This window comes from Polypterus senegalus, chromosome 11, assembly GCF_016835505.1.
Source record: "Polypterus senegalus isolate Bchr_013 chromosome 11, ASM1683550v1, whole genome shotgun sequence".
NCBI lineage: Eukaryota > Metazoa > Chordata > Cladistia > Polypteriformes > Polypteridae > Polypterus > Polypterus senegalus.
Window position 1 is genome coordinate 12635151 of NC_053164.1, and position 17804 is coordinate 12652954.

A 17804-nucleotide genomic window follows, 5' to 3' on the forward strand; every position below is an offset into this window, starting at 1 on the left:
AACTAATCCCTAACATTAACTAACTCCTAACCTTAACCATTTATCCTACATGCTAGCCATACTAACTCCAGACGTATAGGGCAGAGGGCAGTTCCTAGCAGCAATTGGAAGATGGCTCCACCTCATTGGTGACCACCCTGACAACACCCCTGATGAACAAACTGACATTTAAAAACATAGTGAAAATTCAACCAAATAGCAGAAAAATATATATATAAAACATAATCATGTATAATTAATAAAAACAATAAAACACAAATACACACATAAATATACAGCAGGTACCGTATGTTTTGAAACAGTCACCAACATAGAGGTTGAAGTTGCAATCAAGACAGTAGACATGTGTTTCCTTGGACACCTTTCTTATATTTTTCCATTGCTTACACACAAAAGGTTAGAATTTCAGTGCCTGACCTGCACGATTAGCACGCCCCATTGTTATTGTCACTTACTACTGTTGCACCCTGATGAAGCTTCACACAACCAAATTTACTGAGCACATAATGGTGGTTGGATCATACAGTTCCGTATCATACATCAATTTCACTTTCCGTGTCGATTCATGATGTCATCAATATCACTTGATTCAAGTGATGGTTTAATTTTAATTCATTCTAAAACTGCCTTTACAGCTTTTTGTTTACCATTAGGTTTGTTGTTGGAGGCTTTGGCCCACTCATAAATATCTTTAAGTTGCCACAGTGGGAGAACACGTAGAAATATTCATTATTTTGTACAGCACAACATTACATATCACCCTGAGCTTAACTCGGGTTTAACTGTAATTGTATAGAATTCTGAGCCCAAGTTGTGCTCAGAGTGAATGCCAGGGATGTTAAGTGCAGCACTTGTAAACAAAATATGCTTTTTTTAGGATTTATTTGTATGTATGTTCATTACAACTGGATTTCTATCTTGTTGCTCATTATTTAGTTAATTACCAGATTAGAAATAAACGGTGTGACCCTTATCAGCACAGCAAACAATTAAAAGCATCCTGTCATTGATAGCAAATTACGAGTCTAGGAAGATATGTAGTGGAAGAGACAAACGATGGACAACAGCACAAAATGAGGCAGTGCAGAGAGATGCTTCTGATATATCAGATAATGAATGTTGTTGGCAAGACATTGTAGAGAAGCAGAGCTCAGACAAAAAGGAGGAGGTTGTGGGTGAAGAGAGACAGGCAGTTGTAGCAGTTGCTCAGTGTGAAACACCACAAGCCGTATTGCCTGAAATAGCTTCTCACAGAAAGAAGAAGTGGGCAGAAAGAAAAAAAAAAAACAACTCAGAATGTGCCATATATGTTCAGTATCACTTGACTGCAAAACAATTGGCTGCTGCAGTGTGTGCCACTGATGCATTGATCAAAGAAATGTAACTGTGATCTGCGACTATTGTACTGAGCAGGAAAATATATTGTTATTAAATATAAAGTTACAAAGTTCAAAATGAAGAATGTGACAACATAGTAGTGTTGTGGATCCAAGAGGAGAATCCTGCATATCTGATAGATAGATAGATAGATAGATAGATAGATAGATAGATAGATAGATAGATAGATAGATAGATAGATAGACAGATGTGAAAGGTGCGATAGATAGATAGATAGATATGAAAGGCACTATATAATAGATAGATAGATAGATAGATAGATAGATAGATAGATAGATAGATAGATAGATAGATAGATAGATAGAAACTTTATTACAATACAATACAATACAATACAGTTTATTTTTGTATAGCCCAAAATCACACAGGAAGTGCCGCAATGGGCTTTAACAGGCCCGGCTTTTTGACAGCCCCCCAGCCTTGACTCTCTGAGAAGACAAGGAAAAACTCCCAATAAAAACCTTGTAGGGAAAAATGGAAGAAACCTCGGGAAAGGCAGTTCAAAGAGATACCCCTTTACAGGTAGGTTGGGCGTGCAGTGGGTGTCAAAAGTAGGGGTCAATACAATACAATACACAGAACAGAACAATTCCTTAATACTGCATTATAATAAAAATTTTAGAAGTACGGTTTAACAGTAGATGATATGACATAATTAGGTTTGGATATTTTTAGAGTCCTGGAGACCTCATCCATCTAGCTGCCTCCCCATTTGGCCATGCCACGGCTGAAAGCGTTGCTCGATGAAAGGACCCTCTTTCCCATGATTCCTGTGATCCTCCATCAGGGATGACTTTATCATAGGCAGGCAAACAACTTGGCAGGTGGGCCGTGGCACCAATTGCCACATTTGGGTACCGAGAAAAGAAACAGAATAGGTGAGGGTTAGTATTCAAATATATATATATATATATATATATATATATATATATATATATATATATATATATATATAATATATATATATATATATATATATATATATATATATATATATATATATATTAATTCCCAAAGGGAAATTCACATACTTCAGCAGTAGCATACTGATGCAAGAACAATATTAAATTAAAAAAGTAATAAAAATGCAGGTATAAAAGACACCCCACCAGATGGAATTGAAGAGTCACATAGTGTGGGGTCTCCTCAGTCTGTCAGTGTAGCAGGATGGTGACAGCAGTCTGTCGCTGAAGCTGCTCCTCTGTCTGGAGATGATCCAGTTCAGTGGATGCAGTGGATTCTCCATGATTGACAGGAGTCTGCTCAGTGCCCATCGCTCTGCCATGGATGTCAGATTGTCCAGCTCCGTGCCTACAATAGAGCCTGCCTTCCTCACTAGTTGCGTGAGGCATCCCTCTTCTTTATGCTGCCTCCCCAGCATACCACCGTATAGAAGAGGGCGCTCACCACAACCATCTGGTAGAACATCTGCAGCATCTTATTGCAGATGTTGAAGGACACCAGCCTTCTAAGGAAGCCTAGTCGGCTCTGTCCTCTCTTGCACAGAGCATCAGTATTGGCAGTCCAGTCCAATTTGTCATCCAGCGGCACTCCCAGGTATTTATAGGTCTGCATCCTCTGCACAGTCACCTCTGATGATCACGGGGTCCATGAGGGGCCTGGGCCTCCTAAAATCCACCACCAGCTCCTTGGCTTTGCTGATAGAAAATAACTATAAAATAAACAAGGGTGCTAAGCAGGCAATGATTCTGTCATGTTGCTGAGAGTGCTCTGACTTCCTTCAGGGTTGTTTCCCAAGTGAACAAAGACTTTTGGTTTTGAGAAGGTTTGTATGGCATCAGGCTAGAAGGATGAAGCTGCTGGAGAGAAGTGGAATTGGGTCACTGGTCCTTTGGAACTGTGAGTGAAAAGCAACAGGCAATCAGTAATAGTGCTCTCTCTCAGTCTGGGGTGGAAGTGTTAGAGTCAGTGGAGTTCCTATTCCCACACGCATTCACACATACTTTACAAAATATGAGAAATGAAAAGTAATTAATCATTAAAATTAGTTTAAAAAGAATTAAAGTGTTCAGTGAAGAGGTTTCAACAAAGGTTTGGATGGTTTTGGTTATTTTGTGGTTTGAAGTATAATATTTTTGTCTCATTTGTTTAAATGGTTTCTCTTTACTTTTACGACTTGAGTAAAAATCTGATGATGTTTTAGGTCATATTTATGCAGAAATATAGAAAATTCTAAAGGGTTCACAAACTTTCAAGCACAACTGTATATAAATGTATGCCAGGTCTCTGAAGACCCCAGGTATGTAATAGTCTCATGTATACAAGGGTTAAATAGACCTCTCAGATAACTGTGTCTCTAAGTGCTGCAGCATCTCAGAGTGGTAGATGTTGTTCAGTAAAACACAGAGCAATCTCTTTGTAAACTTAATGAACTACCGTATTCATTATAACCCTGGAGAATCTTTATCAGTATTCCAGGAGCTTTGACGTGTTATGCAGTCTTCCACATGGTGAAAAGTGTGTGAAGCCTCCTTTGCCTGTCTGGATCAGGCCTCCCACCAAAAAAGTGGAACTCAGCTCAATGAGTTTGTCTCAGGCTTCACATGCCAAAAATGGAGAATGAGCCTAAAATGTTCAAAAAATATAACAAAAGCCTTAAAAGAGGAGAGATGACCATAAACCCTCAGCTTGTCTAAAAAGGGGCAAACAAAGTATTTTCATATATTAAATAGAGCAATAAAAGGGTAAAAAAAAGAATTAGTCTGAAAGGAAGTGCACATTAAACAAATCTAACCTACAAACTAGAAGCAGACTCTTAAGCTGTCCTAGCTAACTTAAATATCCAGACAAAGGTAGCCCCACATCCTGGATTTCCGACCACAAAGAACAAGGAACAGAAGTACTTTTAACACTAAAATCCCTGAAACCAGGCCACCTTCAACTCCTTTCCACCTCTCCATCAGCGTCTTTTGTTTTGCAACTATGTCGATCAGTACAAGCAGCAAGCAGCCTGCTATCTCAATCCCCCCACACTGACGGAGCTGAAGTCAGTCTCAAAATTCTCAGAACTCAAGTGTGTCTATCTGGGTGTGAGGTGCCTGGAGTTGTATAGGGTAAATAATATTTTGTTTTTTGGAACACATGCATTTTATGTATGTTCCGTGTCTACAACGATCTGTGTAAATGTAGGATGACAGGAAATGCAAGAAATGCTGAACACATACCTAAAACAGAAGCTTTTTCCATGTTATACTAATAATGATGTGAAGTGTACAATGTGTGAAGACTTTAGTCTAATTATCAAATAAGCACATGCGCTTTTATTCAAGAATATAACCAAAAACAAAAACACATTCAATTTACATGTTGCAGACACGGAACATACATGATGTATGTGTTCCAAATAGCAATATATTATTTATGCTATACAACTCCAGGCACCTCACACCCAGATAGACACACTTGAGTTCTGAGAATTCTGAGCTCCATTGGTGGGGTTGGGGCGATTTGGGAGAGTTTATGGTAGAGGGTTTTTGTGAGATAGCAGGCGCTTGCTGCTTGTGCTGATTGACACATTTGCAAAACAAAAGACACTGATGAGGAGAGGTGCAAAGGAATTTAAGGTGGCCTGGGATTACAAGTTTTTTCATAGGCTTCAGGAATTCTAGTGTTAAAAAGACAGCACATGTATTGCACACTCACTGAGCAAATAATCAGGAACAGCTCACCATCTTTTTGTTCATACAATTATCTAATCAGCCAATCATGTGGTAACAGCACAATGCAAAAAATCAAGCAGATTCATGTTAGAAGCTTCAGTTACCGTTCACATTAAACGCCTGAATGGGGAAAAATGCGATTACAACAGTGGCATGATTCACTTTCCTGTTCTTATATTGTAGGTATATGGAGAATCCTATATTAGAAGTTTAAAAGAGGACAAAGACAGTGAAATAAATGACACAGATAATAGTTAAAGAGTTAGGGCATCATAGTGATCCCAGTATAATTGGCAGGCCAAAATATAAACAAGAAAACAAGAATGGTGTTTTCAGATGCGAGTCTTTGGTCGACTGACACCAAGATGGCGGTGGAGCCATTTTTCACTCTGGAGGACAGAAACAGGCAGGTTCAGGAGGTCAGGAACCGGAAGTGACATCATTAGGGACGTGGCTGTTAATCACTGCTTCTGCGGAGGGGGGAAGAGACAAGACATTAGGCAACAGTGCCAACCCCTGGTTGGGAGTGTAATTACCTTTAGATGAGCCCTGAGGGTGTCTCTCAACTGCACGTGTGTGACAACAGATAAAGGTATAGGGCAATACCATGACCGCATATGTTGTGAAAATAATAAAATGCTTTTCAGCAAAGAAACATTTCTGCAAACGTGAGTCTGAAAATAGACTGGCCAAGATGGCAACACGTTTGGATAAAAAAAATGGGACAGAAAGGGTAAGGTAGGACCAGGTGGAGGGACACCAGAAGTGACTTCAGAAATAGGGAAGGTTGTCAGTCATCCAGCCTGTAAGAGGAAGGAAGAGAAGAGGTGTTAGTATACAGCACCACCTTGTGCATCTTTGAGGAATTACCACCACCAGAGCCTTTAATCTGTTCCTAATGCCCTCCACTGCTTTTTTGACCCTGAACTAGTCATGTCTCATGCCAATGCTCACATTTTAGAAATATGAAACTCTCCCTGTATAGTTTTTAAATGGTGGGCAGGAAAAGCTATCTAGACCAGGGTTTCTCAACCTGTCACCTTTTCTCAAATAAGTTTCATTGGAAACCATGAGGCGCTGTTCCTTGGTAAATTAAACACAATCATCAAACTGGTAGGGGCAGAGATCCCCCTTGGTGAATTAAACGTGATCATTAGAGTGTGACCCATTCGTCACCCACCATTACTAACAATAGCAATTCGTGAGCCGCTTTTGCTTTCGAGAAACACTAGTTCAGATCATACTGCTATTAGTGTGCTAAATGTGTAGAATATGACGGCACATAACATTCCCACATTTGCCTAAACCAGTTTAGGGTCATGGAAGGCAGCACTGGTAGCAAGGCATCACAGGTATATAGTATACATTCATTTTTTTTCTTACATATAAAAATATCACTTTCAAGATCTCTACCATTTCCTCTACAGGTTCTAACCATTAATTTCACATGAAAGTCATATACTTTGTCGGGACTTTCCCAGGCTTGCACCATTCTCAGAGGTTCTGTGTCCTCCATTGACATCTTTACAGTTGTGACTGTAAACTCTTGAGGGTTTAATTATTTCCTCTTTTCTAAGCACAGCTTGTATTCACAGCTCACCTTTCATGTATGTAATGCCAGCGCTGTGATGTATGTCCCTAGTCACACTCTTCTCCCTTAGCCTGATAACTCCAGACCTTTGTTTGCTATTGTCCCCAATAATATGTTCCTTAATTTATTAGGCTTGCTTTATTTGTCTATTTGTCCTGTTGAGATGGCGCCATCATGTGGGCAAACAGTTTATGTCTTCTTCTGTGGTTCAGCTTCTCCCTTTTTATGAGCCGACTTACATGCTTCAGACTGATGGACTTTATAAGTAAGATTGGTGTGAAAACCAGTTTAATAGTTTACACATGGTGAGTTTAGCATGTTGTTTTATTTAACACCAGTGGTTTAATGGGAAAGTGTCCACAAAAGTCACTTTTAGCCACCTACGGTTCTTTTATTGGTGGAGAAGTTATCTTGTTCCCTGCATCTCTCATCAGACGACCAGTGATTTGTGCATGGCAGCGGTCAGCTTGTAGTTGTTTCTGTGGCACTGTGAATCTGCAGTTGCCTTGGCAATGGACAAACAACCTTCAACAGATGTGTCAGTCACATTTCTGCATGTCATCCAATTGGGGAGAGTCTCAAAAGAGTTCAGAAGTGTCACAAGATAGACAGATACTGTGAAGTCCTGGGGACGCACAGCTCCCCAGACACCCAACACAACAGTCATGGGCACAAGTCTTTGCACACGGACGTTTATTATTTACCTAGGGAAGTACTTTCCCTCGCTCCCCACAGGAATGCACAGTACAATTAAGCACCAAAGGCAACAAGCAGGACAGTACTTTTCTTGTCCTTCTTCCTCCTTCTTCTCCTCACCACCCCCTCTTCTTCACCTCTTTTCCTCCACAGGGAAGCTTTATCCACCTCCTCCCATCTCTGGCTCCTTTTAAGCCACACCCGTGAGTATTCCATGTGGCTTATTAGGGAGGTCTGGAATTACTCCCAGGTGTGGTGGAAAGCCAAGTATGGCTCTACTCTCCTCCAGGTGGCATTTTCAGGACGCAACAGGGCTGAGCCAACCAATACCAAGTCCCAAATAGAGAAGCCATTGCACCCCAGAGGGGCTGCCAAATAGCAGTTTGGTGGAGAAGCGCCCTTCATAAGTCATCTCCCCTGTCTTTCCATTACAGAGGCTTCCCGGCCAGGTAATGGTGCCGGCCACCATCCATCACAATATATACAGTATAGATAGATAGATAGATAAAGATAGCTATATAGATATAAGATATAAGCTTTTATCGCCAACCCCCGTGCGGGAGCTACTTCACATTACTGCCACTTGTGTATGTTGATTTCAAATTCACCAATCAACAATTGTTTTAATTCTCATGGATACGCCTCTTAATTGGGAAGAAACACTACTTTTCCCTGATGGCAACATGAATTAGACGATCTACAAGTCTCCGACTTAAAGTTTAAAGCCTTACAATATTTACATACTTCTGTCATATCACCTATGTCCATATATTCAATCTCTTTCTGCTGTTCCGTTATTTCACTGGGTAATAATTTCCATTTGTTGGTGCTAATGCAATCTTTACTATCAATTTTTTGAGACTTTCGAATTTTAGTATTTTCATTATCTCTAACCTGCTCTGCAAGTGTATCATGCCAACGTTTTTGAACCTCTTTACAACGTTCTACTTTGTCTTCTACTCTTTGTCTTTTATTTCCGGCCCCGCTTGGAGCTGAGAGTGCAGGAAGTGTGTCTGACAATAGCATTTACACAAATGAGACGTGATTGGACCGTTGGCGTGGTTGTAAATGTTTGAGAGGAGGGTGGAACTTGTGTCTCCACACACTGAGGAGAGGCAAGACACATGACAGCCCGCATGGAGTTTGCTAAAAGACACCTGAAGGACTCTGAGATGGTGAGAAATAAGATTCTCTGGTCTGATGAGACCAAGATAAAACTTTTTGGCCTTAATTCTAAGCGGTATGTGTGGAGACAACCAGGCACTGCTCATCACTTGTCCAATACAGTCCCCACAGTGAAGCATGGCGGTGGCAGCATCATGCTCTGGGGGTGTTTTCAGCTGCAGGGACAGGATGACTGGTTGCAATAGAGGGAAAGATGAATGCGGCCAAGTACAGTGATATCCTGGACAAAAACCTTCTCCAGAGTGCTAAGGATCTCAGACTGCGCCGAAGGTTTACCTTCCAACAAGACAATGACCCTAAGCACACAGCTAAAATAATGAAGGAGTGGCTTCACAACAACTCTGTGACCGTTCTTGAATGGCCCAGCCAGAGCCCTGACTTAAACCCAATGGAGCATCTCTGGAGAGACCTAAAAATGGCTGTCCACCAACGTTTACCATCCAACCTGACAGAACTGGAGAGGATCTGCAAGGAGGAATGGCAGAGGATCCCCAAATCCAGGTGTGAAAAATTTGTTGCATCTTTCCCAAGAAGACTCATGGCTGTATTAGCTCAAAAGATTGCTTCTACTATATACTGCGCAAAGGGTCTGAATACTTAGGACCAGGTGATATTTCAGTTTTTGTTTTTTAATAAATCAGCAACAATTTCAAAAATTCCTTTTTTTGTTTGTCAATATGGGGTGCTGTGTGTACATTAATGAGGGAAAAAAATAATTTAATTGATTTTAGCAAATGGCTGCAATATAACAAGGAGTGAAAAATTGAAGGGGGTCTGAATACTTTCCGTACCCACTGTCTATCTATCTATATATATATATATATATATATATATATATATATATATATATATATATATATATATATATATATATATATATACTATCTATCTATCTATATATATATATATATATATATATATATATATATATATTCATGACATTCATAATCTGAATCACAATCTGATTGTATGGATGGTTACCTACCAGGTAATGCTTGTGGTTGGTCTGCAAGCCGGCAAACATCCACTATGGTGCCCTCTTCAGTTGCGAGAAGCAGATCATAGAATATTGCATAGTTTACTGTCAAATAATGCAAAGAGTACGCAACACGTGTTTCGCCCTAATTCTAGGCTCATCAGGCATATACACTCACTGCACCCCCTCTCGGGGCTCGAACCTCAGACGCCAGTGGCAGAGCCTCTTTTCGTTGCGCCGCGGTGTGTGGTTCGTTTATTTGACAGCATGTAATTCGGGGTAATTAGCGGGGGAATTACATTCATGGCATTTATCGTCTAAATCACAATCCGATTCTATGAATGGTTACCTACCAGGTAACACTTGTGGTTGGTCTGCAAGTTGGCAAACATCTGCCACGGTGCCCTCTTCAGCTGTGAGAAGCAGATCATAAAATGTTGCATAGTTTACTGTCAGACTATGAATGCCATGAATGTAATTACCCCGATCTACATGCTGTCAAAGAAACGAACCACACGCCGCGGCGCAACGAAAAGAGGCTTCACCTCTGATGCTGACGTCCGAGGTTTGAACCCTGAGAGGGGGTGCAGTGAATGTGTACACCTCATGAGCCCAGCATTAGGGCGAGACACGTGTTGCATACCCTATGCGGCAAACTATGCAATATATATATATATATATATATATATATATAAAGGAATTGCTCTGTATTTGAGTCAGGATATCAGTTCATCTATATATAATAATATATTTATTATTCATAGATCCTCCACCACTAAAACACATCAATCAATGCCATTTTTACGTCATTTGAATTGTAGTCTGTTGGGTCACCACAAGCATCGTTCTGCTCCATTTTTAACTTTATTGTAAAGTGCTGCTAAAAAGCTTGCATTTAATGTTGTTTTCTAACACATTCAATTGCATTCTATTGTCATTATTGTTATTGAATATGACTCATTGTTACAAGAATATTAAATAAATACAAATGTGATAACTGGCTCCTTGATGAAGTAACCACAAAATAAACAATGCTCCAATTTTTAAATCCGTTTCTCTAATTCCCCAAATGCACCTGAATGAATGTATTCCATGCAATAATTTTCTGAGCTGCTTTTTTTTTGGATTTACTTAATGCTCTGAGAACATTTAACATAAAAACGTGAAAACATTTTGAATACTGCAAGATGTGACAGCTGTTCACAAACTTCTATCCATATATGTAATTTGTATGGTTTTCATGTAACAGTATATTGGACTTTCCTTCCTTTTTTATATTAGGGTTTAACCTCCATCTAATGAAATACCTGTTTATTTAAATTATTTTTCACATGCACTCTTGGCTGTTTTGTCTAAAAGCATAAAACATTGTGAACCAAGAAGATGAGTGACACACATATGATGCACCCGCTGCCTGTTTAGCCCACACTTTCTAAACCACAGATGCAGAATGAGTCAGAAGTTTTCTTTTAAAACATTTTTATTTTCCTGATTCGAAGAGTGTGACACTTTGGCTTTTACCCCGCAAACTGCTGATGTTTTAGTGAGCGCCAACGCTTAACCGCCGAGAACCAATCTACGAGAAACTGCATCTACAGCTGGGAAGAAGGAAGAGGTACAGCACACTAAGGGGTGTCTGAGGAAGCCTTCCATGTTTGTTACAGACTATTTAGAATCAGGGAACTATTATATTGAAACACTTTTTATTAGGGCTACTGTTCGCTCAAACATTTATTGGTAATTAATAGCACTATTAAATATGTGTTGGTGTTGCCGGTGTTCCAGGAAGCAGATGTTTCATCTCTCAGGGCACTCTGGATATGATCGAGAGGAGCTGCAGCGCACGGCTTGATGGGTACTCCAGTCTGAACCAGAAACTGAGAAGGACGGCTGCGAGGACTCAGAGGGCAGATAAGGAGGCATTTGTTAGAGAAATCTGTAAGCAAGTGACACACCATCTGTGGTCTAGTGACCCACATCCTACTCACAGAGGGATGAAAGCATTATACACATCTGAATCTGTTCCTCGGAGAGTCGCAGTCAGGTCAGCTGATGGAATGGTCCTTAGAGATGATGGTGTAGTTGTGACTCACTGGGCTGGCTACTTTGAGCAGTTGTTCAAAGCTGATCCTCCGGCTAGGACGTTGGACATCTCTTGGTCCACAGCTCTTGAGGCTGATCCTTCAATAAGCTGTGAACCACCCAATCTCACTGAGATTGCACAGGTGGTGAACCAGCTTAGTGGTGGAAAAGCTGCAGGGATCTGTGATATCCAGGATGATCTTCTCCAGACTGGTGGTAAGGCTGTTCTCCTAGCATAGCGAGCAATCTTTGCTTCCATTTGGGAGATGGGTGTCATCTTAATTGACTGAAAAATGGGACTTGTCATCCCTATCTGGAAAGGGAAGGGTGATTTGCCTGGATTGTGGCAACTACAGGGAAATAACACTGCTCTTGGTGCCATGTAAGATCCTTGCTAGGGTCATCCTCAATCGGATTCGTGATCACTTGCTCACATACCAGTGACTAGAGCAGTCTGGTTTTACACCTAAGAAGTCTACCATCGACCACATCCTGGCACTGAGGGTTCTCGTGGAGTACAAATGTGAGTATCGGCAGAGGTTCTTTGCAGCCTTTGTTGATTTTCATACAGCTATCGACTCATATTGAGACTTTGTGGTATCCTCTAAAGTTGCTGGATATCATGGCCGACCTGTTCACTGGTACTATGAGTGCAGCACAGAGTGGAGGCAAAACCTCTGTGTTTTTAACCAGTTGATTCTCGGGGTTCATCGGGGTCAATTCTTGCTCATACTCTGTTCAATGCTTTCATGGAATGAGTGTTGGTGGGGTCGTGGGGTCCAGTGGCTGCGGGGCATCTGTTGGTGAAGAAAGATTCACTGATCTTGACTGTACTAATGGTGCTGTGATCTTTGCACAGTCAATGGAGGCTCTGATCAGGGCTCTTGAGAGACTGAGTGAGGAGTCTGAGTGTCTGGGCTTGCAAGTGTCCTGATAAATACAGCATCACCTAGAATCCAATTTTTAGGACCGCTGGAAAGCTACAAGGACTGGGAGATGAGAGTAAAATGTAGTTGGGAGCAAGATGGAGTTAAAGGCAAAAAGGTCACAAATAACGAAGCTGAATACACAAATTAGAAACTCCCAACACCCTGAAACTGATTTTAAAATAGTGCTGGATAAGAATTCACACTGTATGTTGTCACACACGTGCGAATGGGAGGCAGCTAATGGGCCTGAATAGTGATAATTCCACTCCAGACCAGGGGGTGGCAAGGTGTACTGACTCTCTCTGTCAATCCTCTGCAGACCATTCATGGGAAATCCCACCGGCTCCCGGAACCCAAGATGACATCACTTCCGTTTTCCGGCAACTATGATGATGTCATTTCCCTTTTCCGGTGGCTATGATGACGTCATTTCCGGTTCGGGCATCCACGATGACGTGACTTCCGATTCTGGTGCCCATGATGATGTCACTCCCGGTTCCGGTGTCCACGATGACTTCATTTCCGATTTTAGTGCCCATGATGACGTCACTCCCGGTTACAGTTCCCCCCATGATGACGTTACTTCTGGTTCCAGCACTCATGATGACACCACTTTCAATCTTGGCCTTTAAAGCCACCATCTTTGCACCTATGAATCAGTTCTGTTTTGGACTTTGTACCGAACACTACATAACAAAAATTACCCATTTGCTGCAAGGGCATATTATACGGGTGCCTTCCCCAAACCTTCAATGTCTTCTGTGTGTGTTTTTTTATCACAATGTCTATTTCAAGTTCATTTCAGGTTAGGTTGGGGAGCAGGCACTGGTACAGCGAGTTGCCGCACCCACCAAACAACAAAAACCGCTCGGGATCCTGGTTGGTAACCACCCCCCCTCCAGGCAGACATGCAGTCCAGTCCCACCCTCTGGAAATGACCATCTGTAGCCAGGTGTTACGTGGGCGCCCCCTTGACCTGCTGCAGGTCACCCTCAGGGAATCGTGCCACATGACCATAGTGCCGTAACTGACGCTCCCTCAAAGTGCAGGTAATGTGACTCATTCGGGACTCCATGAGCAATGTCACAAAGTCAAACCAGTGGTACTCAAGGATTCTCTGAAGAGACACAGTACCGGAGCAGTCCAGTCTTTGTCTCAGCATGATGTCCACTGCAGACAACAGTATTGAGCAAGTCTGTACCATGATTCTGGGACCCAGTAGATCTTCAGCTCATAAAAATTGGATTACTGTTCATTGACATTCTTTGGTGAAAACAGAGAGCGGAAGGCTTTCCTGAAAAAAAATGAGACATTGTATTTCCAAGTGTTAATACAAAGAGGAAGTGGGACTCCCATCCATGTCCACTACCAAGTATATACCACAATACTGATAAAGCAGTGACAATTTTGGCCCTGGTAGACCTAAAGGCCCTAAAAGCAGATGACTACTTGCTGATCTTCTTTGGTTCAGACAGAGAGCAGAGCTAGCAAACTGTCTGATGAAGTTTGAAACTTTAGCATGGTCAATACAGCGTGATGGACAGCCGGCAGCTCATCCCTACCCTGGAATGGAAGGATGGGGTGTGATGGACAGCCAGCTGGGATGCCCCAAGAAGGAAAAGATGGGGGAAGGCAGCAAGTTTTGGACACTGCTTCCCCCAAGACACTAGATGGTAGCTCTCCTGGAGTATAGCGGTGCCCCGGATTCCCACAGGGCATTCTGGGAATTGGAGTGCAGTTTCACAGCCCTGTTGGGTGCCATGGGTGCCGCCAGGGGTTGCTGTCGAAGGACCAGGAGAGTCATACTTTCCCTATAGCCCGGAAGTACTAATGGATCACATGGACAGGAGCCCCAAAGTACTTCTGGGCTGACTAAAGAGTTGGAGTTCTCCATTTGACCTGGAAGTGCTGGCAAGTCATGTGGAAGGAAGAATAGAAGCACTTCCGGGACAGGCACTATATAAAGGACTACTGAAGACCCAGCAGGCGAGCCGGAGTCAGGAGAAGTAGGACAGAGCTTGCTGGGAGGTGTGTAGGAGAAGATTATTGTGTTTATTGATTGTGTATTAGTGGTGGAGGTGCTTTGGGCATGATTATTATAAAGTGAGTGTCTGTCTGCTGGGGTTAAAGGGGCAACAGCAACACCTAGCGTTCACAGGGGGAAGGCAGCTACTTGCTGACACTGCCTCCCCCAAAACACTAGATGGCAGCTCCCCTGGAGTGTAGCGGTGCTCCAGATTCCCGCACTGCATCCTGGGACTTGGAGTTCGGTTTCTCAGCCCTGTTGAGTGCAGTGAGTGCCGCCAGGGGGGGCAGTCAAAGGACCTGTGGACTGATCCGTTCCTTATAGCCCCAAAGTACTTCTGGGCTGAAGAAAATGTCAGTTCTTCATTAGACCCGGAAGTGCCAGCCAGTCACGTGGTTGGAAGGAGAGAAGCACTTCCAGGTCAAGGACTATTTAAAGGACTGATGAGAACCCAGCAAGTGAGCTGGAGTTGGGAGGTAGAGGACAGAGCTTGCTGGGAGGTGTAGAGGAGAGATTTTGAGAGTTACATATTATTGTGTTTATTTGTTTATTGTGGCTGTGGAACTCGAGGAGCTTTGTACAAAGAAAAGAAGACATTAAAAAAACTTCTTGGTGCTTTTAACACATGTTGTCAGTGTCTGTGTGATGGGTTAGAGGAGCAACAGTAGTGTTACAACAGACACACCATGTTTCCACATGTATGTGTTGAAAGCCGTGCATCCAACAACTACAACATTTTCACAAAAGTGCATGTAATTGCTAACTTCTCCTCATACAGTATATTAAGAACAAATACATTTAAGACAAGCTCATTGTATTGATTTCACGGTGATAATTCTTTGTTTTTCATTTTTTCCCTCTTTTTTTATCTTAGATCCGAGGATTCGTCAGCGCCATCGCACCAAGTACCAATGACACGGCGGACCTGATAGCATTACGCTTCTCTGCCACAAACCCAATCTTGGATCCGTGGATTTTTATCATTTTCAGGAAAACGGTGTTCCGTCACCTCCGCTCCTTTCTGTGCTGCCGCTTCTCGACGTTAACACTGAAGAGCAAGTCTTATTCGGACTCTTGCAAGCTGCAGTCCGTGCCTTTTAAGGAACCATCACTTAGCAACTCACATGTGATCCCGTCGTGACAGCTCAACCCACCAATTGGAAAATGACAACTGGACCCTACAGTCTGCTGCTGCTGCTGCTGCTGCTGTCTACCTGTTAGGAATTAAAACCGTGTGTTCCTGCAGGTCGAAAGGAAAAACAGGCAATCTGAAGCTTGAAAGGGTCTTTGTGGCTAATGAAGGCCATGTGGCTCCATGCCTGACCTAGTGGGACCATGCTGTCCAAAAAGTTCAACTTCTGTGCTTAGAACATTCTCACAAAAGGCTTGAGGATCAATCTGATGTTACTCTGCTGCTTCTAGAGTCACAGGACAGCTCATGGCCTTCCCGGGTGACACCGTGTGATAAAGTGTGGCTTGATTATCAGAATTGTGTTTGCCTTTGAACCTCTGAATCAGACCACTGATGAAGTACTTTGCACTTCTTTGTTGTAAATCATTAAGCTTTACTGATACATAGGGATCTGGAACAGATGATTCCATGCAAACAAATCTAAGTGGTATGTGCAAAGTGGATAAATGCAAGAACAAGAGGAGCATTGCTTTTTGGTTTTAATTTCTGTTTATTTAATTCATTTGTGTATGTTGTATTGGATTTTAGAGACATGTCCTTCATTTACAATGGAAGGCTGTAACATTTGTAATGACACTCATGTTAGACAGAGGGCACTCCACAAACCCAGAATAAACTTCAAGGAAGCCAAAATACTTAAAAAGGGGGTCTTGAGAACAAAACAGTCACACAAATAGATAGATACCAATGACCTCCTGATGGCCGCTGACCAGGGCTCTCCATCACTCCTTATCCTTCTGGATCTCATAGCTGAATTTGATACGGTTGATCATAATGTTCTCCTCCATCATCTCCACTATATAATTGGACTTTCTGGCATTGTGCTGGAGTGGTTTGAGTCCTGTCTCACAGATAGGGCTGACTATGCGGTCCTGGGGAATGTTAAATCTCGTACCCACACAGGCACCTGTGGGGTCCCACAAGGATCAGTCCTTGGGCCGACCTCTTTCTAACATCTATTTACTACCCCTGGGTCACATCATCTGCAGGCATGGAGTTTCATTCCATTGATATGCCAATGATCCGCAGCTCTATGTGAGACTGGATTCGATTTCTGTTACACCTCCATCAACTCTTTCCTTCTGCTTGGATGAGATTGAGGCCTGGATGTCCAAGAACTTCTTTCAGCTGAACAGTACCAAAACTGCTCTTTTAATTGGTAACCCCTATCAACTTTGTTCTGTAAATTGTATTTCCTTTTCTGGCCATACCATTACTTTCTCCCCTTCTGTTACTAATTTGGGAGTCACCTATTTGAAACATAGCCAAACTCCGTTCCTGCCTTTCCCTTTAGATAGATAGATAGATAGATAGATAGATAGATAGATAGATAGATAGATAGATAGATAGATAGATAGATAGATAGATAGATAGATAGATAGATAGATAGATAGATAGAGTGAGTGAGTTGAAGGCACTATGTAAGAGATAGATAGAGGGTCGTCCAGATCAAATTATGCAGATCCAGATCGTCTGGATGACTTTGATTTATGTGGGGATGATACCAGTTTTGTGTGAAGACAATTCTTCATGTCATCAGTTTGCACACTTCTTGAAGGTCTGGAATTTTTTGTGTGATTTTCTATGTAATAAACTTAATAAGTTATAGCGTAATGAATGTTGCATAATTAGATCTGGACCACTAGATAGATAGATAGATAGATAGATAGATAGATAGATAGATAGATAGATAGATAGATAGATAGATAGATACTTTATTAATCCCAAGGGGAAATTTACATACTCCAGCAGCCCAATATTAAACTGAAGAGTGATAACAATGCAGGTATAACAGACAGACAATAACTTTGTATAATATTAACGTTTACCCCCCCCGGGTGGAATTGAAGAGTCGCATAGTGTGGGGTCTCCTCAGTCTGTCAATGGAGCAGGACGGTGACAGCAGTCTGTCACTGAAGCTACTCCTCTGCTTGGAGATGATCCTGTTCAGTGGATGCAGTGGATTCTCCATGACTGACAGGAGTCTGCTCAGCGGCCGTCGCTCTGCCACGGATGTCAGACTGTCCAGCTCCTTGCCTACAATAGAGC

General features: G+C 42.1%; 1 protein-coding gene across 1 annotated transcript in view; it reads left to right on the forward strand.

Moving 5' to 3' along the window:
• ptgir (prostaglandin I2 receptor) overlaps nt 1-16238 on the forward strand; it is a 156621-nt gene extending 140383 nt beyond the window's left edge. The window contains exon 2 of the mRNA XM_039768057.1: nt 15438-16238. Coding sequence (XP_039623991.1) covers nt 15438-15704 — 267 coding nt within the window. The 3' untranslated portion in view covers nt 15705-16238. The remainder of the gene's footprint in view (nt 1-15437) is intronic.
• Nucleotides 16239-17804: the final 1566 nt, after the last annotated feature.